The sequence below is a fragment of the Haemorhous mexicanus genome, chromosome 1 (genome assembly GCF_027477595.1).
Source record: "Haemorhous mexicanus isolate bHaeMex1 chromosome 1, bHaeMex1.pri, whole genome shotgun sequence".
Lineage (NCBI taxonomy): Eukaryota > Metazoa > Chordata > Aves > Passeriformes > Fringillidae > Haemorhous > Haemorhous mexicanus.
Genome location: NC_082341.1, coordinates 116,533,830 through 116,556,666, shown reverse-complemented (window position 1 = coordinate 116,556,666; position 22,837 = coordinate 116,533,830). Strand labels below are relative to the sequence as shown.

Here is a 22,837-nt window from a genome sequence, read left to right as displayed (position 1 = left end):
GACCCATCACATGTAATGGTTACTTGGGAAGACAAATGGCATCACTTCAAATGTCCCCCCCTTCCTCCTCCTTCCCCCTTGTTATATTCTGGGCATGTTGTTGTATGGTCTGGAATATCCCTTTGGTCAGTTGGTGTCACCTGTCCTGGCTGTCTCCTCTCTACCTCCTATGCCAGCATGGAAATATGAGAAGCAGAAAAGGCCTTGGCTCTCTGCAAGCCCTGATCAGCAATAACAAACACATCTCTGTATTATCAACCCTGTGTTCAGCACAGATTTAAAGTACAGCCCCACAACAGCCACTGTGAACAAGATTAACTGTACAGCATCAAAAGCAGCACACAATGGATGAACGATGGTTAAAGACCTGAATTAAAGTATCTTGATCACACAGTGGAAATAGTTTCAGAATTCTTGTTCTACCCCAGCTGTCTGTTGTGATCCCTCCCGATATGTATGGATCTTCTTTCAATAATGATATTTATGAAGCTGTAGTATGAGCTGGATCAGTCAAGTTTACAGCTAAAAGGTGTCACCGCTTTCCTCCCAAGTCTGTGTCCTGGAAAGCACACTACAGCATCCATGTATTTTAGCTATGGCCTGTCTGCAGGCTATAATTGAGCTCCTCAGACTTCTCTCCTACTTCCATTTTGCAGAGATGCCTTTAAGAGGCTGATGCCTCTAACATACCTGAAAGCACACTTGTGTTAGAGCTTCTGAGATAACGTTGACCATCTGATTCACTGACTTTCCCCAGTGTCTTATTAATTTCTTCCGGTCCTTCTCCAAACATTGTGTGTTTCATTGTGGTGCACTTTCCCCTGACCCTTCCAGGAGCTGCACAGCAAGTGCAGCTTTTTAGATCTCAGTCACCAGTTATGCTAAATTTGTTGTCTTGAATGTTAACTGAGCACCTAACAGCATGCAAAAAGCCCTTATTTCCTCACATCTTCAGTCTGTTCATGGATGAGGAAGAAAACGTGTGAAATCAGCAAAAATTATTACTCCATTTCTTGGTGTGTCTCTGGAGTAAAAAAACTTAATCTTCTGATTGAAAATTTGTAGACCCCAAATGTGACTACTTTCAGTATGATCAGTAGATAGAAGATGGCTAGAATGGTCACTAAATCCCATTGCTCTGAAAAGTCTAGGGCAACCTTACGGCTGCTGTGTAAGCACTTATTTTCAGCAAAGTTTTTCTCAGTTCACAATGTATTGCCACTGGGTTCTTCCCCCCACAACATGCTGTGGTAAACCTGTTTTATAAAAAACTATTTCTGATCATGATCTTTGATCTTTGTAATTTTTTATCTCATCAACTGTAAGCAGTGTGGACAATGTAGACATCTGTCTCAGGAATGTCTAATGATTAGAGAAGGACTTATCATTCTTTTAGGATGAACACAGTATAATCCAAGATCATTTCAAGTAAGTAAACAGATGGATTATTTTTTTTCCTCTTCATGAAGTAAAGGCAGAGTACAGTTTGGAATACTTCTCAGTAACATCCAATTTCAAGTTTGGCTGAAACAGTTATGCAAGAATTCTAACCCGCTCATTGCACTTAAATAAAAAAGATTTAAAGCAATTCTGCTGCTTTGTACAGCTGAGGAAGGTTGACATAGCCTTGTATTTTTCTATTAAAAAATCACCCATACCATGCCCTTGGAAATATTATTGTAAACAAGCTACAAGACCTTCTTCTTTCAGGACTGATTATATGTCATTACACCAAAGATGGGTAATCTTAATTAGTCAGACCTAAAATTGAAGTAAAGAAATGTCATTTCAAGTAGAATCTATCTTTTTTACATTGAGGATACTTCCATAGTACACTCAGGTCAAACAAACAAAAAAAAAATCCAAAAAGCAGAGTGCCTTTCATGCTCTTAGAAAGAACTTCCAAAAAAATTGCAGAATTCTAGATGGAAAATCAGCACAGGATATGCTGATTTGTAATTGAAATGAACACAAGAGTCCTTTTTAAGTAAAATAATTTTATTTCAGCTTACTGCAATACTAACAGTAAAAACTGCAGCTACTAAAAAGTCATTTGAGTTATTACAATTCAAATGGAAATACAGGCACTATTGTTACCATGCTCTAAAAAACATCACAAAAACACAAAGCCCTTGCCATATTAGTTATTACATTTAGCTAAAATGTAAATAGTATTATTGACATGAGGATTTCCATAAAATCTTATAATGACAGTGATGCCACTTAATCATGACTACCCTTGTCATAGCAAGTGATAGCCCAAGCTGTGAAAATCTTGCAGTGGTAATACAGTAAGGCAAAGAGGAGCCATGGCAGTTGGTTGGCAGGGAAAGGCTATGCCTGTCATAGCAGATGATAGTCCCAAATCTCAAAGATCTTGCAGACTGACACTATCTTGAGTAAGGCGAAGTACAAGTCGTGACAGCAGGCTCTCAAGCACAGGGTAGCTCACAGCAGCCTCACTGTCTTTCCAGTCACAGTCAGGAAGTCCTCATCAGCCAAGGCACGAAGTGCTTCTTCAAACATTTCCTTCGTGACAGCCTTAAAGGAAAGGAGCAAATCAAATAAAGATGGGGAAAATACTTCAAACTTAATAAAAAATTCTATCAATTTTCTAATATTTTTATTTGATGTTTTCATTCTATGTGCAAATTGAAGCCTGGCCCAGAACCCTGAAGCTGAGTTTGGTAGTTCCAGAAGCCAGAATAAACTAAGGTACAGCAAATTCAACTCATTAGTCTGCAAAAGAACTGGTTTTGTAGTCATACTAACAAATCGTTTGTGTTTCCATTTCCTTCCATAATGTGATTTGAAGACCAGAATGTTCAAAATGCTTTCAAACATTAATGGAAATGTAAAAACAAAGCAGGAAACTTACTAGATCAGACTGTGCTCGGAGATCATCCAAAAGCTGCTGGTACTTCAAAGATGGTGCTTTACCCTTTGACTGGATGAGCTTCCGTAAGGCTTGAGCCAATTCCTCTTTCCGCTTACGAGCTGTTGCGCTCATTCCTTATAAAAGCAAAGAAAACAAACACCTTTTAGCAATCAGCTGAGGAGGACAGTTTAAGTTACATTTTAAAAACCACAAAATCCCAACAGTGGCCCTGCTTTAACGCCACGGAAGCAGAAACCTGTTGTGAGAATGGATATGTCCACAATGCCGGTCTTTGGATCAGTAGCGGATTGTTTCAGCGCTTCCCGGTGGAGGCGTTTTGCTTCCTCCACATCAACTGTTTCCACCTTCTCGGAGAAGCGCACCTTGGCGTGCGCCTCGGCCAGCCGGATCAGAGACTCCAGCTGCCGGGGGTAGGCGGAAACCATTCCCCTGCCGCTGCCGATCTTCCTCATGTCCACGTACGCCTGAAAGGGAGACAGGGTTACATAGTTCACTGCCTGTTAATTCCTTTTCAGTCCCCTGCCTCCCCCATCTCTTATTTCAGAATGTGAGCAATTTTAGCAAGCCATTCCAAATACTGTATTTCTGCTCACACTCCACGGTTCATCTGCAGTGATGAATAATTTTTTTTTCCATTTTTCAGCAATTAAACCGTGGTAATTAATCAAATTTTGAATCACTTTACAATTCTGGATTAGTCTTATATGGCAGTACTTGTGTCTATGATCACACATTTTGCTTTGGTAGACTTTTATGTGTTTTATGTGATGGAACCAAACCACAAAATCTGAAAGCTAAACATTAGAATGCAGAATGATTCATCTGATCCCTCTTTCCATCAAAGACTTTTTCTTTTCAAGGATTTTACAGAAGGTTGTTATGTAGATAGAGAGTATGCACAAGGGAATCTGACCACTTCTGACAAGTCAGGAAAGACTCTGAACATTCTAAGCGGCAATTCCTTTACCTCAATAAGGGCTTGGCCTGCTTCTTCACCTAATCTGGGATTTACATAACTACGAGCATATGCGATGTAATCCCTCAGTACTGCCATATCAATGTATTCCTCCTCCATCTTTTCTTCACTTTGGTAGTACAGTGAAACCAAATGGCGAGCAAGGCGTCTGTCATAAGCTTCATCACGGGGATCCAACATCAAAAAGATCAAGTCAAATCTGAGTGGGATATGATCCAGTATTAGAGTGCATACTTTCTTGTCATTTAAGTATTTGGGTTAGAAGGATTTGACATACTAAGTACAGGTAAGAGTTACCAGACTTAATTCCTACTTTCAGTAGAAATTGCTTTCTCACACCAGAAAATAAACTTTTCTAGAATTCTCAAGGTACAGAACAACACAGTGAATTTGCTTACACCCTATGGACTTGAAATTGTGAAAGCAAGGTACATTCTGCAAAATTTAGAGTCCATGTTCAAGGCTGACATATTTTGTTTCCTTAAAAAATCCACCCCCCCCCCCCAAAAGAAAGATGCAACTGCCACAGACAAAAAATCCCACACACATAACAAATGCATGGAACTTGCTGCTACAGATGCTCCCCTGATATAGAAGAGCCAAAAAAAAGCAACTAAATAAATTACAAATAATTCGTACAGCACTTGCAGTTTAATCCTGAAGAAAATGGTTTATAATTTTACAATATATTCAACTAGTCTCAACTATAAGCAGACATGGATAATGCATTTTTAGCCAGCCAATTATTTTTGTAGGCGTAAATCCAATAAATTGTGGAATTGAGATGCCGCTCAAATCTAGCAGCTATTAATTGAAATCTAAGCCATAAGTGTTCTCAGGATATCCAGTATAGCATGAGTGTACTTCAGATTTCCAGTTACTGTGGAAATTCTTAACAAGATGCAACTCCAGTATGTTGTTTAATTTTCTGTCAGCAAGCACTAAATGTGGCTCTAACAGCTTTTGCCCAAATGACTGACCAGCACTGCTACCACCTCCCAAGGTGAATTTTACAAAGCAGCATGAAGCAGGCACAGATCTTAGGATTCTACCACCTCTGCCACCAAGTTCCCTGATCATCAGTGCTTCACTTTAAAATTGTTATGGAGCTAAGGAAAACATCCTGAATTTTTAAGTAAATCAATACCGTAAGTTACAGAACAGCTCATTTCTAGGAGATGATTATGAAACAACATAGAATTAAATAAGAGATCCTACAGATCTTATCACACCTGCTCTTCAAGGTCAACATGTAAATACTAAAAGGCACTCCTATGCTCACATAGATATTGCAAGGACAGCATATAAAGTATGTACTATAAAAGTTTCCCATTAGGTTGTGAACAACACAGTCATTGTATTCTATTCTATGTAATAATTTTCAGAAGAGGAAGTTTTAACATCCCCTAAAAATGACACATGCAGTGCAGTTCAGTACCTTGACAGCAGTGTATGAGGGAGCTGAATGTTTTCAATAGTAGTCTTTTTCGGGTTCCACTGTGATTCTATAGGATTAGCTGCTGCTAGGATAGATGTACGAGCATTCAATTGGCAAATAATTCCAGCCTGTCAAAAGGAAAAACATTTCTGAAACGAGCTGCAGTTGTGCCACCAAAACCTCTCTCCAATTTCACGAGATCACCAATGTTACTAGGTGGATTCTGTAGTCAAAAGCTGTATTGTGAAAGCCTCTGAGTAAAGCAAGAGCAAAATCCCCTAGGAATAACTTCAGTTTCATTTACCTTTGCAATGGAGAGTGTCTGTTGTTCCATTACTTCATGTAGAACTGACCTTGTGCTTTCATTCATTTTATCAAACTCATCAATGCAGCAAATGCCATTGTCACTAAGTACTAGAGCTCCTGTCTGAAGAACCAGCTGCCGTGTTTCTGGATCCTTCATCACATATGCAGTAAGACCAACTGCACTTGAGCCTTTGCCAGAAGTATACTGGCCTCGAGGAACCAGGTTATACACATACTGGAGCAGCTGGGATTTGCTAGTACCAGGATCACCACAGAGAAGAATGTTGATCTCTGCACGAAAATTCCCTCTTCCTGTGTGAGTAAAATCCTTTCTTGATCCACCAAAAAGCTGAAGCAGAATACCCTATAGAAATGAAATTATCAATTGAATAGATATAACAGAGCAAATACAACTGTTCAGCTGAAACATATGAAAAACAAACACTGCTAAAATTAACACGACTCAATGCATCTGCATGGTTTCAAGCATTAAAGACAGAAATTTTTTATGTTGTCGTAACCAGATTTTGGTTGGAACCTGAAGAATCCCCTTTGATGAAGGGTCCTTAGTTTTCCTCAACTCCACCCTCTAGACTTGATGTGCCTTTATTAGCATTTTGAGAAGATAACAACAAAAGGAACCATTGTTACTATGTTCCCATTTCATAAGTACATCATTGTATGGTTTTGAATTATACTTTCAGGTACTTGTGAACAATAATAATGTATAACTCTATTAAAAAAACCTCAAAGGAATATACATGGAAGAGGAGTGTTTGATGTCTAACAATACCTTGAGACCTGCTACTGATTGCAGTTTTCACAGTGTTCTAGTACCTCAGCTGATACTTTATTGGAACAGTCCCTTCCTGGATACATCCAAGTAAATGTTTTCATACGCCATAATTCAGAGTCAACCATATGTCATTTTGAAGCCACTCTTCCCTTGTGGATGCCTCTTCTCAGTTACTATGTTACAGGTACTTACTTTCCTTTGATAATCAGTAATCTGAATTTCCAAGAAATGTCCAAGATACATCCTGCAATTAAGTTTTCCCAGTTCTGCTGCCTTCCTACCTTTTCAGTTAGCTTCCCTCTAATTAACATTCCCTAATAGCTTGAAAAGAATTATGATACACTTACAGCCAACTCCACCCTGACAGACCATGACATTTTAAGACTGCTCAAGATAACAGCTTTTTGAATTTTTAAGTTTCAAGATACATTAACAACAAACTACAAATATGTACACATAAAAATACCTGTCTTGCAAGAGAAATAAAGAACTTTTCACCTTTTTGATATCTTCATGCTCATAGATACTTGGAGCCAGAGCTAAAGCAAGCCTCTCATATATGTCTGCTTTTTTAGAAAGCTCTTTGAGCAATTCCACACGTTCCTCTGTAAACCTCTTTTGCTCAGTTTCCTCATCAACACCGTGCAGGCGTTTGGAGTCTGTCTTGCGATAGTGTATGACGTCAATGTGGGTCCTGTACACGGATTTCACGCTGCTGACACGGGGATTAACTCGAATGGGAACTGCCCTGTAGATACCTAAATACAAATTTCAGTCACAGCATTAGATATGGAGAACCGCACTAATTCCAAACCCTAAAAATTTTACAAGTTCCCAGGAAGAGTAGAGCTTTTCTAAACAGCCTAAGTACTTTGTCATCTAATTTCTCACTGTAAGTCATGTAGAAGCCATATTTAAGTCACCTAGACCCATTTCTGCAGATAGACATATATGTTTTACTTTTGTACCTAAAGTGTTCTCAACAATGAGAGCATTTTTGAAATAAAACTAAGGCTTGATGCCTTTGAAATTCCCACTCCAGTCAGCCTTTCCCCCTCTTTTTAAGTGCCAAGTTTAGTAACAGCTTTCTAATGCATTTCAAACAGCTTGGGTTTTTTTACAGCAGTTGTTTTTTAAAGCAAAGTGGTTTATAACATGTTGCTGCAGAGTAATGTAGAGTAAGTCTCAAGACTTACTCTACATTATCACTCTGCTTACTGCAGACACTATTTAAGATACTGTCTCTTCTTCAGCTACAGCTTCCGAATAAAGAAATTACGGTCAGACAGCCTGGGGATGTCTAGCCCAATCACTGGGTCAGACTGGAGTTCTCCCATCAGGACAGTATCCCTAAGGACAAAGACTCCACACAGCCTTGCCAGTCAACCTGTGATGATGAGGCTCGACCACCAACAGTAAAAAAGTTCTTGTTCTTAACTGGAGTTGCCTGTATTTCAGCTTGTGCCCTCTGTGTGCCACTGGGCATCATTAAGAAGAATCTGGCTTTGTCTTCCTGACACTAACACCCCTTCACCCAAACCAAATCAGGCATTTCTAAACATGCTGGTAAGATTCCCCGAAGCCTTCTATTCTCCAAGCTAAGCAGTCACAGCTTTCTCACCCTTGCTGTGTATGTTCAAGGCTTCTGTTATCGTCAAAGCCCTTTGCTAAGTTCACTCCTGTATGTTCATGTTTCCCTTGCCCTGGGAGACCCCACAACTGGACCCAGTACTCCCTCAACCTGCTGACAACACTCCTAATACAGCCCAGGAGAATGATGGCACACAGTTTCCTTCCAGTTTTGTTTTTGTCTGCAAGTTGGCTGAGGGTGTAGAACACTGTCCCAATAAGAAAAGGCTTCCAGGATTATTGGTTCTATCACCTTTCCCAGGGCTCAAGATGAAGCTGACTGGCATGCAGTTCCCCAGGTCTTCTCCTCACTGTAGGGAGTGCCACTGGCTTTCTTTTTCCTAGTATTTTAGCCAGTCATTGTGACTTTTTGAAGGTAACTGAATGGCCTTGCAAAGAAAGTGTCCAACTCCCTCAGCACCTGGAAGTGCATCCCATCAGGTCCCTTTACCCACAGTTAAGATCAATAAAAAAGAAAAATGGAAATACTCAAACCAAATTTTACCTGTGACATTAACTCTGTCACCTGGCTGAACTTTATCAACAAGGTCATTGTGAGCATAGAGTGCCACTGTATGTGGGGTCTGTCCAGCTGGCATATCTTCAGGAGACTCCTGCAGTTTGATCTAGCAAAAACACCATTTAAGTTACAGTTGCAAAAAACCAGAGCTTTTCCACAAAGTATACAACAGAATTTGGTATTAACAGAGTCTTCAGCATCATTTTCAATCAGGAACATTGCTTAAGAACAAAACAGCCCCACCAAAACAGTAAAACTGATTACAAGAAATCTCATTATGAAAATGAGAATTCTGGTATTGCTACTGGCATGGATAAAATGCTGCCACAAACAAGGCTCCCCTAGTCTAGACAGAAGGGGACATACTGTATATAAAGGGGCTTCCATACAGAAGCATTAAGAGATGTACATCCTTCATTTCATCCTCCTAATGCATTTCTTCTCCAAAGTAGACTTACTGTTTCACTAAGTTGTTTCACCCATTTCCATGTTCCAAAACACTTTTTCTTCTCAAAGCATTCAATCTCAAGATACATAACTAATGCTGTTGATAATTTTAGGAGGGTAGGGGAGCAAAAACTAGCAATTCTTTAATTTTAGCCACTACCTAAGCCAGCATACCATCTGTTTGTCAGAGAACATGGATCTGTTGTGAATCAGCGCCATACTGTGCGTTGTGTTACAGTTCTTGCACACTGATGGTTCAGCAATTCTGCCACGGTCAATTTCCACTCTGGTGGTGAAAGCGCAAACCTGGCATCTAAAGAATGCTTCCTGCATCTCAGGAATTAACTGGGAGCTTCTGATGACCATGCCACTGATGGTGATGAGTTGATCAATATCTACAAAAATATAGGGACTCATGTCATAATCTCATACTTATAAAATTTAAATACTCTTCAAAATTTCACATTGCAATAGTTTTCAGGCAGAAGGTAGACAGGTTACTACTATTTTGTTCAAGCAAAAAGAATCATAAATGCATAATACAAATATTCTAATTTACAGGAGTATGTATACAAAAGAAAGAATCCTTTGCACTTCCAGAACTAAGAACACAAGTAGTGGATGACAGGAGATATTTCCTTTATGGATAAGATTATCCTCCATTTGGGCTTTAAAGCATGCTCTTCTGAAACAGAGATGAATGGAAGATATTGGTCTGGATGGACCACAAGTACAGTTTTACATAGTATTATGTTAGCATTCACTAAGTTTATGGAAAGCTTAAGATTCTTTTCTAACATGGTAAGCAAAAAATTTACCTTCAGGGTTTAGATTTCTCATATTCCTGGTCTTCAGTGCATTATATGGCCTTACTTGAATTTGATGCTCCAGTATTGAATCAGGGTAACGATCAAAAAAGATCTCATTGGCAGCCATGTCAAATGTTGGGATAACTTCCTGTATTAGAAACAGCATACAAGTTAAATCATAGAATGAAGTAATTACGCATAAAGCATTTTATGTGCTGATCAGCCAGTAATGACTAAGTTACGCCATCTGAACATTTTCCTACATAACACAAACCTGCTGTTTGGATCAGATTTATTTATTCATTCACTTGAGTATTGCAAGGGGTGGAAGTACAAAACTCTGGACATTCAGTTCACCAGCTAACTCTGCATGCACAAGGTACTCACTGTTTCTGTGATCGTTTACTATGAAACAAGACATCTTATACTCAGTAAAATAAAGTACCAAACACACAGAGTATGCCCTCCACTTAAACAAGCATTTTAAACCCCAGAAATATGGAAGAGCCACCTCAAAGTCAGAAAACAAGTGCATTACTTCACCTGAGGATAGCAGATCAGTTGCCTGTAGAGATTTTCATCAAATGATCTTAGGTGGTCACAATTTACGTTCAGGAATGGTTCCCCAACCATATTAATCTGCAAGGGAGTTGGGAAATCTTTAGCTCAATGGCATGCAGGACTGAAAAAAGAAAATCTGAATTACAAATTACTGCATTAGAAGTACCTCTTGAAGTCGTTGCATATAGCGTGGCTCATTAAGATCCAGGCCAATGTCTTCATCCTCTTTATCCAGTGGATCAATAAAGCGCTGGAGAAATCTCTGAATGTTAGAGGTAATAGACAGGAAAAATTAGCAGAATTTAGCAGCACAAACACCTCCTTTGTATCAGATGCAACTAATATTTGTTTAAATCAAACTAGCTTTTCATTTAAAAAAAAAGAGGAAGAAATAAAACCCACCTGGAATTTTTCTTTGCATGAGGCCACATTAACATCTGTTCCCCAAATAACAAGCTTTTGTCCAAGAGATTGCTCAGTTGCTACTAAATCCTCAGCCAGCTGCATGGAAACAAATTAAGCATATACAAATATTTATATGTTCTAAAAGAAGTTGTCAGGTACAAGAGGTGAGACATCCACCTACCCCATCTGAGTGTAAATCCACTTGTCTAGCTTTCCGGGCAGACCCGAGATCTGGCCTCTGCCTGACTGGAGTTCCTCGGGCACCACTTCGTGGGGTACCCTCTACCCTGGAGCTGGGTGTGCCGTAAGTCAGAGGTGAACTGATGTCAAAGTCAAGAGGAATGGCTATAAAAGGAAGTGGCTTGTAATGATTATTGAGATACTTTTCATCTACAGCAGACTAAAATTCAGCCTCTATATTTGTCTCATTGGTCCTTCAACTCTGTCGTAAACTGAGTAGTATCAGTCAAGCCCAGTGTTGTGTCAGAACGCACAATAAAGATGTTGCCAGTCTCCCTAGAACTTTTCTTTGTATTAACAGCTCTTCTCAAAGATCCCAAGTTCAAAGATAGCTTCCCTAGAAAACTTTACATTTCAAAACTACATTGCATTTTAAATCTACACTGGACTTCAAGCATAAAAACATACAGAACTGTAGATGGAACACTTTTTCTAGTATTTTGGGGGTGATAGAGCAAGTGACACAAGTAATAGTTACTGGAATTGAAAACAATCTTATATATAAACGCAAGAAAGGCTTGCTATGGCAAACAACTAGTTCCTTCTGTGTTAGCAGTTTTTTCACTCTTTCTATAAGTAAATTTTACAAACTAATGTATATTCGCTGATACGTATTTCCATGCTTACTGGAAGCTACGATAGAGATCTGCACCCCAGACACTGACTGCCCTCCTGCAGAGTTCACTACACTAAATTCAAATGAGAAACGTAAGACAACGCTCATTTTTCCCTCGAGCGTTTTTCAGCCGGATCTGGCCCAGCGCTGGCTCGCCCCACGGCAGAGCAGGAGGTCCCCGGGCTGCATCCCCGGGGCCTGCACAGCCACGGAGCCGCCCCAACCCAGCGTACCGGAGTGGCGGAACTGCGGCGGGCTGGAGAACAGCGCATCGGCGGCGCCGGGGCTCTGGGCGTCGGCGGGCGGAGACGTGGGCAAGGGCTGCAGGTCCCCGGTGGAGGTGGAGTCGTCTGTCCGACGCTTCTGGGAAGGAGGAGAGCGAGCATCTTGTGCTGCAAGAGACACAAGCGGACCCGAAGTTACAACAGCCAGGCCGCCGCACCAGGCGGACCGAGGCGGGGGATGGGAGAGCACTCCCGGGGCGGGGGGGGTGGCGCCCAACCCGCCGGCCCCTTCCCAACGCAGCACTTACGAGTCGGGGGGTTGCTGCCCCGGCCGCGCTTGCCCCGTCGGCGGCTGGGAGTGGAGGCTGGCGACGACATGGCGCTGCTGCGGCTCCAGCTGCGGTCCTACCTGGGGGCAGGGGGTCGGAGAGAAGAATGATGGCGGCGGGCGCTCCGCCACCGGCGGAGCCCCGACCGGCGGGTCCCCATCCCTTTCCTGCCCTCGGCAGTTGCGACCCCCGCCCGCTGCCCCCACCCACCTGTACAGCCTCCCAAACACCGCCGCACTCCGCGCCAAAGCCAGCGGCGTGCGCGCGCTCTCCCGGGCTTTCTGGCCAATGGCGAGGCGCGATCGTAACGGGAGCGCCCAACGAAGACAGTAAGGGGGATGCGGAACCGAGAGGGAAAGGAGGAAGGAGATAAAACCTTTGGACCCCTGAAGTGAGGGTCGCGCCCCGCTCGACCTGCTACACTAGAGAGAGAATTATAATGCAGGTTACTACTTGTGATACAGACAGAGGCTGCCCCCAGTAATAGCACATCGCCTCCCCCCCCGCAACCTAGCGTGGAGCCGCCCGCACCATACCGAATTTCGCGGCAAAACTAGGGCTGTGGGCAGGCGTGGGGAGGTTGGAGCAGCCCATTCGCATAGGAGGGGGGGAAACACTACTGTATCCAGCATTACTGTCCAGGTCTGGGCTCCTAGGTACAACAGAGACCTGGAGCTCCTGGAGCGGGTCCAGCGAAGGGCAATAAAAGTGATTAAGGAACTGGAGCATCTCTCTGCTGATGAAAGGCTGAGGGAGCTGGGCCTGTACAGTCTCGAGAAGAGACGACTGAGGGGACTTCGTCAATGTCTATCAGTGTCTATAGCAAAGGTGCCAAGAGGATGGGGCCAGGCTCTTATCGGTGGTGCCAAGCAATAGGACAAGAGGCAATGGGCAGAAACTGATGCACAGGAAGTTTCACCTAAATGTGAGGAAGAACTTCTTTACTGTCAGTGACCGAGCACTGGAACAGTTTTTCCAGAGAGGGTGTGGAATCTCTTACTGGAGGGGTACTAGAGCACTGTCTGGATGCGGCCCTGTTCCGTGTGCCTGCTAGAGCAGGGAGTTTGGAGCAGATGGCCCACTGCGGTCCCTTCCAACGTGATCCACTCTGTCATGCTGTGAATGCGTGTCCTGAGCCCATCCTTACACGAGAGACACAAAAGCGCCCGAAAGGCTCTTCCCTGCCGCCGGCCCTTATTCGGCTGGAATCGGTCGGGCGGAGCGCTTCCCCTGCCCGAGCTCAGCAGCCCGCGTCCCCCCGGCCGGCGTTGGATGCGGCGGGAGGCGGGCCCTGCCCGCCGCTTCCTCGCCCTGCTGCGGGGGCCTGGGCGGCATGGCTGGGGTGCAGCAGTGCCTGCTGCAGCTGCACCGCTGCCTGCAGCCCGGCGGTGAGGGCGGCAGCGCCCTGCACGGATACAGCCTGCTCCGCAGCCTGGCCGAGACCTGCCTGGCCAGCCTGGCCAGCGGCGAGCAGGGTGCGAGGCCCGGGCCCGGCGGGGGGAACCGAGCGGGGCCCGGGGAGGGGTCGGTGGCGCCCTGGGCTGGGGCTTCTGCGGGGCGTCTGCCTCCGTGCTGCGCTGCCGCTCTGTGTCACTGGGGATTCCCAGGGAGGGAAGGGGTCTCTTGCCGCAGATAACCATTCCCTGGGGTGAAAGCACTTGGGAGCGGACCCCTCTGTGCTGAGCTGCCCCTAGGCTGGCTTTCCTCGGCCCTGAACAGGGCCAGGCTCCAGTGTGAGGGCACAGGCTCAGACCCGGGCCCCGAGGCCATGGGGGAGGTCAGTAGCACCCACACTTTGTTGTCGTTTTTCTGGGGACGAGCGTCAGCCGTGCCCAAGGCGTCACGTTTTGCACCAGGGGTTGGGCTGGGTGAGCATGAAGCCAACCAACCAGCTGATGGTTCCTTGTCTCCCTGCAGCGCTGCACTTGTCCCTGGTGTTTTCCCAGGAGTATGGCTTACTCGTCTTTATCCACAGATCCCTCACCATCGAGGAGGTAAGTTGGCAAACTTTAAAGTAATGTTTCAGTAGTGCTACATGAGCAACATGTTATACATTTGAAAATATTTTTTTTTAACTTTTCAGTTTCGAGATTGCAGGGAAGAAGCCTTGAAGTTTCTTTGTGTCTTTATGGAAAAAGTTGGCGACAAAATTCATCCTTATGCCTGTAATATTAAGGTAGGTAAATGCAAATTACTTCCTAGAAGTGTTTTTGTTAGATAGTTTAAACTAGTCTAGTGGATGTCATGTCATAACATTCATAACTGTACTTCACCCCTCCCAGTCAGCCTTGCCCATCTCCAGTGTTCTTGTTAGAGCTGAAATAATTTACATTTTTTTTACATAAACTGTTATTCATACCACAGAGCAGTGTGGAATTGTTTGTCCAGCTGTAGACTTATTTTTATTAACTTTTCATTATAGAATATAGTAGGTATTGGTTCTGAAAATTAGTTATTTTCATTGGAAATAGTAGTTGTAACTTCTTATTTATACAAACTAAAGTTGCCATTTAACTGTAAAATTTTAAATGGTTCTATAGGGCTAATTTAAATTACCATTAAAAAAAATCATCTGAGAAGTTGTTACTTTTGTAGTGTATACACAAATTGGTGGTAACTACAATACCTGAGGTTACTGGAATCTGGATGGCTGAACATTTGTGCTGCTTTGCATAGAAATGCTTGACCGCACCACTGAAGTTTCTGATCATAAATTAGTAGCTACTTATTATAAGGACTGATAGTACTGACGCAGAAAATCTGCTCTCTGCAAATTTTGCTGAAGAAACTGCAATTTCTTTGCTTGAGTTGGGGTTTGTTATTATGTCAGACAGTGCTGCAGTATTGTCAGTGAAGCCATTTCCAGGACTAGATATTATTTTAGCCTTTTTAAGAAAACTTAAGCTTGTAAGAACTGATACTTTAAAGAGGTAAATGAATATGCTGTCTTTGAATTCCTGTCTTCACTTACAAGTATTGTTATCCTTATTTTGTTTGTAGCAAACTTGTCTTAGTGTCTATACAAAAGAGAGAGCAGCAAAATGTAAAATCTCAGCACTGGAACTTCTGATTAAGGTAAAATGTTGTTGTCATCTTATTGCAAAGCTCCCATACCTTCTTGGTGGTTTCTCATGGGCAGCTCCTCACAGCACTAACTCCTTCACAGCACAGCCAACAAATTCTAGCTCCCTCCTCAACCAGCTAACCCACTCTTTCGTAGCACTCTTCTTGTTGGACACAGCTCTGTGGCCTATTAAGGGCAGGCCTGTTCCTAATCTTTGGTGATTAGTACAGCTGCAGCTCCTCAGGGGTGAGACTACCTTCTGCACTATCTCTATTCTCTCACATTCTATCCCCCCACAAAATATGTTTTATAAATCTCTGTTGTTTCTAGATGAGAAGCAGAAAATCTGTTGTATTACTATAGTTATACTCTATCATGCAGAAAATCTGTATCATGGAGTTGCAGAATAAGCTGAATTGGAAGGGATCCACAAGGATCATGGAGTCCAACTCTGGTCCTGCACAGCACCATCCCCAAAAGTCACACCATGTGCCTGAGAGCATTGTCCAAACATTTCCAGAGCTGTTGTCAGGTGTGGTGCTGTGACCACTTCCCTGGGGATTCTGTTCCAGTGCCCAGCTGCTCTTTGGGTGGAGAACTGTTTTCTGATATCCAACCTTAACTTCCCCTGTCATGGCTTCAGGCTATTCCCTTGGGTCCTGGTCAACAAAGAGAAGAGATCAGTGCCTGCCCCTCCTCTTCCTCTTTCAAGGAAGTTGTAGTCTGACATAGCAAGAAAAGAGTGATAGCTAATATTTAGATGTTAAAAAAAAGAAAAATGTTTTAACAACAAGTTGTCTGCAGTGTTCTCTAGCAGGTTGCTTAGCAGGTTGCTTAGATGTGGGCATGTCATTCCTTCATTTGTTAGAGCAAGACACAATTGTTTTGGGGGCAGTTGCAGATCTCTCCATTGATTATAGTTATTCAAGGAGAAATACTGCTGTTCAGTTGCATTTTTGCTTTAAAATACTATGTATTATATATGCTATTGCAATATAAGATAAAATATTTGGAAAGTGTGGAGGAAGAGGGCTTTTTTCCCAGAAATTAAGTTGGTGTGTGAGACAGTAGTTCATTTGAATGCATTTAGACCTTTCTTTTGTAAATGCTTTTGTGCCTGCTTAAGTTTGTTTGAGAAACAAAACTCCCTTCTGAGTTTTTCTGAGTCAGGTCTTTGACTGTGAGTTGGATTGCCTTTATACTAGCAGGGACAGAAATACAGGATGATAAAAGCTACTGCAGACTTTCTAAGCCTGTGTTCTAGTGGGGTTTATATGTACATATGTATAAATCATATTGTGTATAGGTTTCACATACATCATGATGTATACATATGTAATATGTATGCTATAAATTAAAAGTTGTAAATTTTGTATTTATGCATATATAGGAAGGTAGTTTGTAGTTAAAGTAGATTGCCATTACTCTTCTTTGGACAAGTCACCTTAGATCTCTTTCATTGAATAGCATATTTGCTTACTTAAGCTGAACTTATGTGTATGAACTGTGTTTTTATTTAGACCGAGTAGTATTGGGATATTGATCCAAATGTTTTCCTTTTTTTTTTTTTTTTTTAACCCATGTTAGTTGCTTCACACTTTACAACGTTCCTGTCTGATGGAAGAAATGAAAGTTAGAGACTTATTTAATAAATTTTATGAGGAGCTTGCTGCAAGAAGTAGAATTCCTGACACAGGTAGGCCTTAGTTTTTCTTTGATTGTCCACCTGTACTCAGCACTGGTGAGGCTGCACCTTGAATCTTGTGTTCACTTCTGGGCCCCTCACTACAAGAAGGACTTTGAGGGATTGGGGTGAGTCTAGAAAAGGGCAGTAGAGCTGGGGAAGGGTTTGGAGCACAAGTCCTGTGAGGAGCAGCTGAGGGAGCTAGGCATGTTTAGCCTGGAGGAAAGGAAGCTCAGAGAAGCCCTTACTGCTCTCTACAGCCACCTGAAAGAAGGCTGTAGCCAGGTGGGCATTGGTCTCCCAGGTAACAAGTAATGGGACAAGAGGAAATGACTTCAAGTTGCCCCAGGGGAGGTTTAGATTGGATATTAGGAACAATTTCTTCATGGAAAGGACTGTCAATCATTGGAACAGGCTTCTAGGGAAGTGGTGAAGTCACCATTGCTGAACATGTATAGAAGATGTATAGATGTGGCACCTGAGGACATGTTTCAGTGGTGAGACCTGGCAGTGTAGGGTTAATAGTTGAAGTTGGTGATCTTAAAGGTCTGTTCCAACCTAAACAATTCTATGATTCTAAAGCTCTTTATCTTATTCTAAGCCTGGCTAGTGTTGTCTTCAAAGCTGCAGTTTTAGTGTGATAGTTCCTGCATTGGTCACCTCTAATACAAGCTCATCAGTTGTCCTTTGCCTAATTGTATTATTTATGGTACATTAGTATGAGCTGCAGTTTGATCATTATGGCTAGATACTGCTGAAATCTTGGCTTTACAGGTCTCATAAAATTTGTGCCTGCATAGAATCCTTCAGTCTGAGTTCAAGCCTAGAAACTTCTGCTAGCTGTTGGCCTTAACAAGTGCTTCCTCAGTGTATGTGGCCTTAAAATTAAAGTTTTCAGAGCCCTGTTTAAAAATAGTAAATATGTTTAACTTACTGATGTGAGAGGAGAATTCATCTCACATTGTAGGATATGGCTACATATATATATGTGTATGTGTGTGTGTATATAAAGATGTTTGCTCCACACTTTTATCAGCAAGTATACTGTTAGGGATGGTCTTCTCATGGTTGCAAGTTAATAGGAATTGCACTGGAAATGCCAAAAATGATGATTTCAGTAATTAAGATTTAATAATATTAAAAATTACTTTCTAGTATTGGAAAAGATTTATGAGCTTTTGGGAGTTTTGGGAGAAGTCCAGCCTAGTGATATGATTAACAACTCTGAAAAACTATTCCGGGCTTATTTGAGAGAGCTTAAAACACAGGTATGATTGGAATTTCTTTTAATTCTTTGGTTTTTTGCTTAATTCTTTGGTTTTCTTTTTGTATTGCTTTAGTTTTAGTGATTTATTTTTTTTACTTTTAAGTGTATTGCACTGGCTGTTACTGTAGCTAGTACAGTTTCTCGAGATCTAGCTGGACAATCATAAATTCTTCCTGAAAGACTGTTTAAGTTGTGTTGTCTGGCTCTGAGAAGCTTTCTAAGTGAAAATTCAAGGCCATCAGTAACAGCAAATTAACCAATTCACTGTGTGAAAAGATGGCGTATGATGATCATTCCCCAAGAAGTGATACCTTGTCGTGCACTGGTAGTTTCTGATTTGTTCTGTACTGGCTGCAGAGTTCTTGCACGTGAGGTGAACATCAGATTTCTGCTGAACTTTCATATTTCTGAATTTTTAAGTACTTTCAAAACATTAGTGTATTTTATCTAAATTTTGGTATTGTTGGTCTTGGAACATTTCCATGTTTTTCAAATGATCTCTTGTTCTTCCCTTCAAATAATGTGACACTTAGGAGTAAAGATGTCTCTGTGGAGTTGTTTCACAGAATTGGGTTCTGATATAACTATTAAGTTGTAGTAAGTTATTTACCTACACTTCTAGGAGCTGGAAAGCCTTGGTGTAAATTTATCTTATCTTGAGGGTATTTTATTATTTTCAGATGACATCTGCTACAAGGGGACCCAAGCTACCTCTTGTAGCAGGATGTCTGAGAGGACTGGTTGCACTCATGTACAACTTCACCAAGTCTGTGGATGAAGGTATGTTCTTTTTCTATGAGAAAGGCAGTGACACATTTTAATACAGTTTTACAGACACTTCTACAGTTTAATTATTGCACAGCCAAAAAGTTGCACCATTTCTGTGTGTAAACTCAGAATTAAAATTTCCCAGTTAGTAGATGGCTTATGCAAAATACACACTCACACAGTCCTTGTAATCTGTCTTTGTGTGAAGTGGCTTCATCAGTGTTTTTCTATATGTAAATCTTTGAAGTGCTATTTTCTTACCACATGTTGGACAGCTATGAGAGCCACATTGAAGCTGGAATGCAGGTTGTATGGAGATGTGTTTCTCTTAATAGTCTACTTAAACATGGATATTCAGAAAAACCAGCTAATACAGATGTACAATTTTTTTTCAAATTTAAGAATATTTCAGGAAAAAAAAAGTCTGTCTCTTAAAATGAGATATATAAGGCTTTCCAATATCACTGCTTCATACCAAGCATTGATAAAAGTATCTTAGTCTTCACTCTGCCTACTGTCAGTAGTGCAATACTCACTATTGGATTGTTTCACAGATCCTCAGACCGCAAAGGAGATTTTTGATTTTGCAGTGAAGGCAATCAACCCACAGGTAAATCTGCTAGGAGTTAACTGTTCTGCATAAACAAATTAGCCCTGGTGAAGAGTAAATCACAGTGACAAACCTTTTCTGGTATTACAGGTTGATCAGAAGCGATATGCAGTACCTCTAGGTAAGATGTAAACTGTTTCCATTCATGCTGAAGTGGATACTGTCTTTTTTGTCTGGAATTGTTTATTCTTTACTGGATGTGTTCAGATGTCTCTAGTCTTCAATCTTCTAAGCTGGCCAATGGGAAAGCTGCTATACTTCAAACTGGAATATAGAATTTAACATGTATTTGGTTAAACTAGACAAGGTCTAATCAGCTTATGAATAGCAGCATTATACTTGATGCCGTTTGCCCCTCTGGAGTAGTACAGAACTGTGATGTGAGAAAGAAATGGTAGAAATAAGAGGAGTGTAGCTAATGAGGAGAAAAGAGGTGTGACAGTGGGTTGAGTTAAAAAAAATAAGGAGAGAAATTTCACTGGAAGAAGGAGAAAAAGAATGGGGGGGAAAAAAATCAGAAGATCAGAAATTGGCTTGTGAAATGTGAGTGATTTATGCAGAAATTGCAAAAATGCAAGATTTGAGTATTAGGCTTATGGTAACTGTGAGGGATAAAACCGGCTTTAAAGGTAGTCTGTCCTCTCCCCAGTTAATTCATTAAGGATCTTAAAATTTCATTTATGTTTATATTTGGAATAGTGAAATTACCTATAATCTGAATAGTGAAATTACCTATAATCTGTCTGCATCACAGTTTGGCAGAGAAGGGGACTTGTGCATGTGTCCTGACATCAGAAACCAGATCCTTCTGAATTGTGCAATCAATTTTTATTTATAACCACTGAAGTCCCTTTCTTTTTCAAGAATAATGTAAATTACATCAGAACACAACTATGTGTTCCATAACGATGTACATTTAAAAAGAGGATTTTGGAAGGTTGTTTTTATGCTTAAGTTCTTAATGTTTAGGTAGTGATACTGTAGAGTATCAGTAGAGGCTAGAGAAATACATTTTATATCCTCCAGTCATGGTGGGTCTGTCTACCTAAAGTCCTAATGTGGGCTTTCACAGTCTGGGCTGGTTGTGTAAATGTAATTTAAGTCTGGTTTTTAATGAAATTGTTTGTAAATTGCAGCTGGGTTGCAGTTGTTCATCTGGCACTCTGCTCAGTTTGGAGCCTTGCTCCTGGACAACTATGTCTCCATCTATGAAGTGATGTGCAGATGGTGTGGCCACACGCATCCGGAGCTGAAGAAAGCCAGTTATTCTGCACTGGATTCATTCCTTAAGCAGGTGTGGTAACTTCACTGGGATCTCCAAGTCTAAAGCAAAATAAAATTTCATTAAATAGTGGGAATATTTGGTGCTTGGAAGTTCAATGAATCTGTTTAAGGAATAATTATTTAGTTTATTATTTAGGGTTTTGTATTACAAGCAGGGTATCTTCTAAGACTTACTGTCATTTTTTTTTTTGTGAAATGCTGGAGTGTTTATATCTGTTTTACAGATTTCTTTAATGGTGGCTAAGGATGCAGAGCTACACAAGAGCAAGTTGCAGTTCTTCATGGAGCAGTTCTATGGAACCATCAGGAGGATGGATTCGAGCAGCAAGGAGCTGTCCATCGCCATTCGCGGATATGGCCTTTTCGCATCAGTATGTGCAGAAGGGTTATTCTGGTGAAGGGGCTTACTGAAAGCATGTAAAGCTGGCATTCATGTACCATGCATTTTACAATTTTACACAGCTCTTTTAGTAGGGAGTGGTCCTGTTTCTGGAATAAGTGTTGGACTTAATTAATTACACTGCAAAATACCTTTTGGATGAAAATTTTCAAATGTATACTGAATCTAGTGGGAGCTCTTGCATCATTGGGTTGTAGTTGTAGTTAGTTCTTGTGCACAAGTTCTGAAGTAGAAAAACAGGAGCTTCATATGCAGCTGTCACAAAACTTCAGGACGTGCTTAATTGCTTAGGTACAGCCAATACCTTGTTATCTCTCTCTGCATTTGAATGGTGGAATCCAGGCTTCATGAAAGTAGTTCAGAGATTCTTACACACCTCACTCAAACAGCTAAAAGGCACTGCTGACTGTAGGACAGTAGGAGGTGATTTGTGTTACCACAAAGTAAAATACAACAAGAAACAACAAACAAAACCACGCTTACATACCAATGCAGATGGCCAGTATGTTTGTCAGGAAGCACCATTAGGAGCAACTTCCAGTTTCTGTCGGCAGTCAATTAAAATGGGAATATAACAATCAAGTTCAATAAAGAAAGGGTGGTATTTATGTATTTGCAGCCTCTGTGCTTGATGGTGGTACCCCAGCTTTTTTAGACTGGCTTTTTTTGTCTCTAAAAGCAAAAATTAGGTTAAATTATCTCAAAGATTATTTAGAGAAGTTTAGGAATGGCAATAGAATAGCTGGTTATTAGCTAAATCCTCTTTTTGCTACCTTTTGAGTAGAGTGCATTTGTTTGTAGAATTTTAGATGTGCTTTGTTCAAACCTAGTCTTCCTCTTCTCTGATATGAGGTAGAAAGGAATTGAGTTCAAGGTATTGGTTTGAGAAAAAATTAAGTATTTCAGTTAACGGAGTTGAAAGAACCCTATTAAAAACATTTATTATGGAATGCAAGAATTTAAAATTGCATAATGTAAATAAAGAGATAGGATAATACTGCGAATTTTAACAAATCTAATGCTCCAGTACCTATAGATATCTAATATGTTAACACATATTAATACTTGTTACTGTGTTTTAAGTTAAATTTTGGCCAAACATCAGATGTTGGGTTGTGAGGAAGAAGTGTCTTGGTGCTGCTGCAAGTTGTGACTTGTGACTGTAGCACTAAACTTGTGTTCATGCTTGGTTCAGTTTCAAGGCAGAATATTTCTTTAATTGCTGAAATAACTTTAAAATATTAATTGAAGTTCTGCAAATAATAAATGCATAGTCTTAATTTTGTCAGCATGTTTTTAGACAGACTTTAGGCTGTCTTTAGACTTTAGCCTTTCAACCTTTAGGCTAACAGCCATATTTCACTGTTATGTAAATCAGTCCATTCTTTGCCATGGTCAGTTCCCTACCACAGTTCTTGCCTTTGACCTGGCTCCTGTCTACAAAGACTTGTTTTTGACCTAGTTCATGCTGTGATTTACAAATCATTCTATAGAAGTTTGTAAGCTTTATTGCAAACCCTTTGTTACTCTTTGGGGTACTTTCCACTTGTTCATTAGTTTAGGAA

General features: G+C 41.2%; 2 protein-coding genes across 3 annotated transcripts in view; one reads left to right on the top strand and one right to left on the bottom strand.

Moving 5' to 3' along the window:
- Positions 1-1,980: 1,980 nt before the first annotated feature.
- Positions 1,981-12,542, bottom strand: MCM4 (minichromosome maintenance complex component 4). Its single transcript, XM_059860393.1, has 17 exons — positions 12,406-12,542; positions 12,175-12,275; positions 11,876-12,034; positions 10,968-11,131; positions 10,784-10,882; positions 10,548-10,643; positions 10,364-10,459; positions 9,830-9,968; positions 9,186-9,406; positions 8,550-8,670; positions 6,914-7,173; positions 5,618-5,983; positions 5,314-5,441; positions 3,867-4,074; positions 3,135-3,363; positions 2,879-3,012; positions 1,981-2,541 (listed from the first exon to the last, which is right to left on the bottom strand). The coding sequence occupies exons 2-17, from the start codon at positions 12,242-12,244 to the stop codon at positions 2,449-2,451; spliced, it is 2,583 nt and encodes an 860-aa protein (XP_059716376.1). The 5' UTR covers positions 12,245-12,275; positions 12,406-12,542; the 3' UTR covers positions 1,981-2,448.
- Positions 12,543-13,502: 960 nt separating this feature from the next.
- Positions 13,503-22,837, top strand: part of PRKDC (protein kinase, DNA-activated, catalytic subunit) — an 83,045-nt gene continuing 73,710 nt past the window's right edge. For both annotated transcript variants that reach the window (XM_059860279.1, XM_059860272.1), the window contains exons 1-11: positions 13,503-13,670; positions 14,113-14,189; positions 14,279-14,371; positions 15,196-15,270; positions 16,847-16,955; positions 18,099-18,211; positions 18,891-18,990; positions 19,533-19,588; positions 19,679-19,709; positions 20,725-20,882; positions 21,097-21,243. In XM_059860279.1, coding sequence (XP_059716262.1) covers positions 13,529-13,670; positions 14,113-14,189; positions 14,279-14,371; positions 15,196-15,270; positions 16,847-16,955; positions 18,099-18,211; positions 18,891-18,990; positions 19,533-19,588; positions 19,679-19,709; positions 20,725-20,882; positions 21,097-21,243 — 1,101 coding nt within the window. In that variant the 5' untranslated portion in view covers positions 13,503-13,528. The remainder of the gene's footprint in view (positions 13,671-14,112; positions 14,190-14,278; positions 14,372-15,195; positions 15,271-16,846; positions 16,956-18,098; positions 18,212-18,890; positions 18,991-19,532; positions 19,589-19,678; positions 19,710-20,724; positions 20,883-21,096; positions 21,244-22,837) is intronic.

What these genes read in the sequence shown, in the direction of transcription:
- MCM4 (XM_059860393.1), bottom strand. Translation starts at nt 12,244, where the DNA reads ATGTCGTCGCCAGCCTCCACTCCCAGCCGCCGACGGGGCAAGCGCGGC. An exon ending in GCCGCAGTTCCGCCACTCCG is followed by an intron (nt 11,132 to 11,875) that starts GTACGCTGGGTT and finishes TTCCTTTTATAG; the next exon opens with CCATTCCTCTTGACTTTGAC. An exon ending in TGGATTTACACTCAGATGGG is followed by an intron (nt 10,883 to 10,967) that starts GTAGGTGGATGT and finishes GTTTCCATGCAG; the next exon opens with CTGGCTGAGGATTTAGTAGC.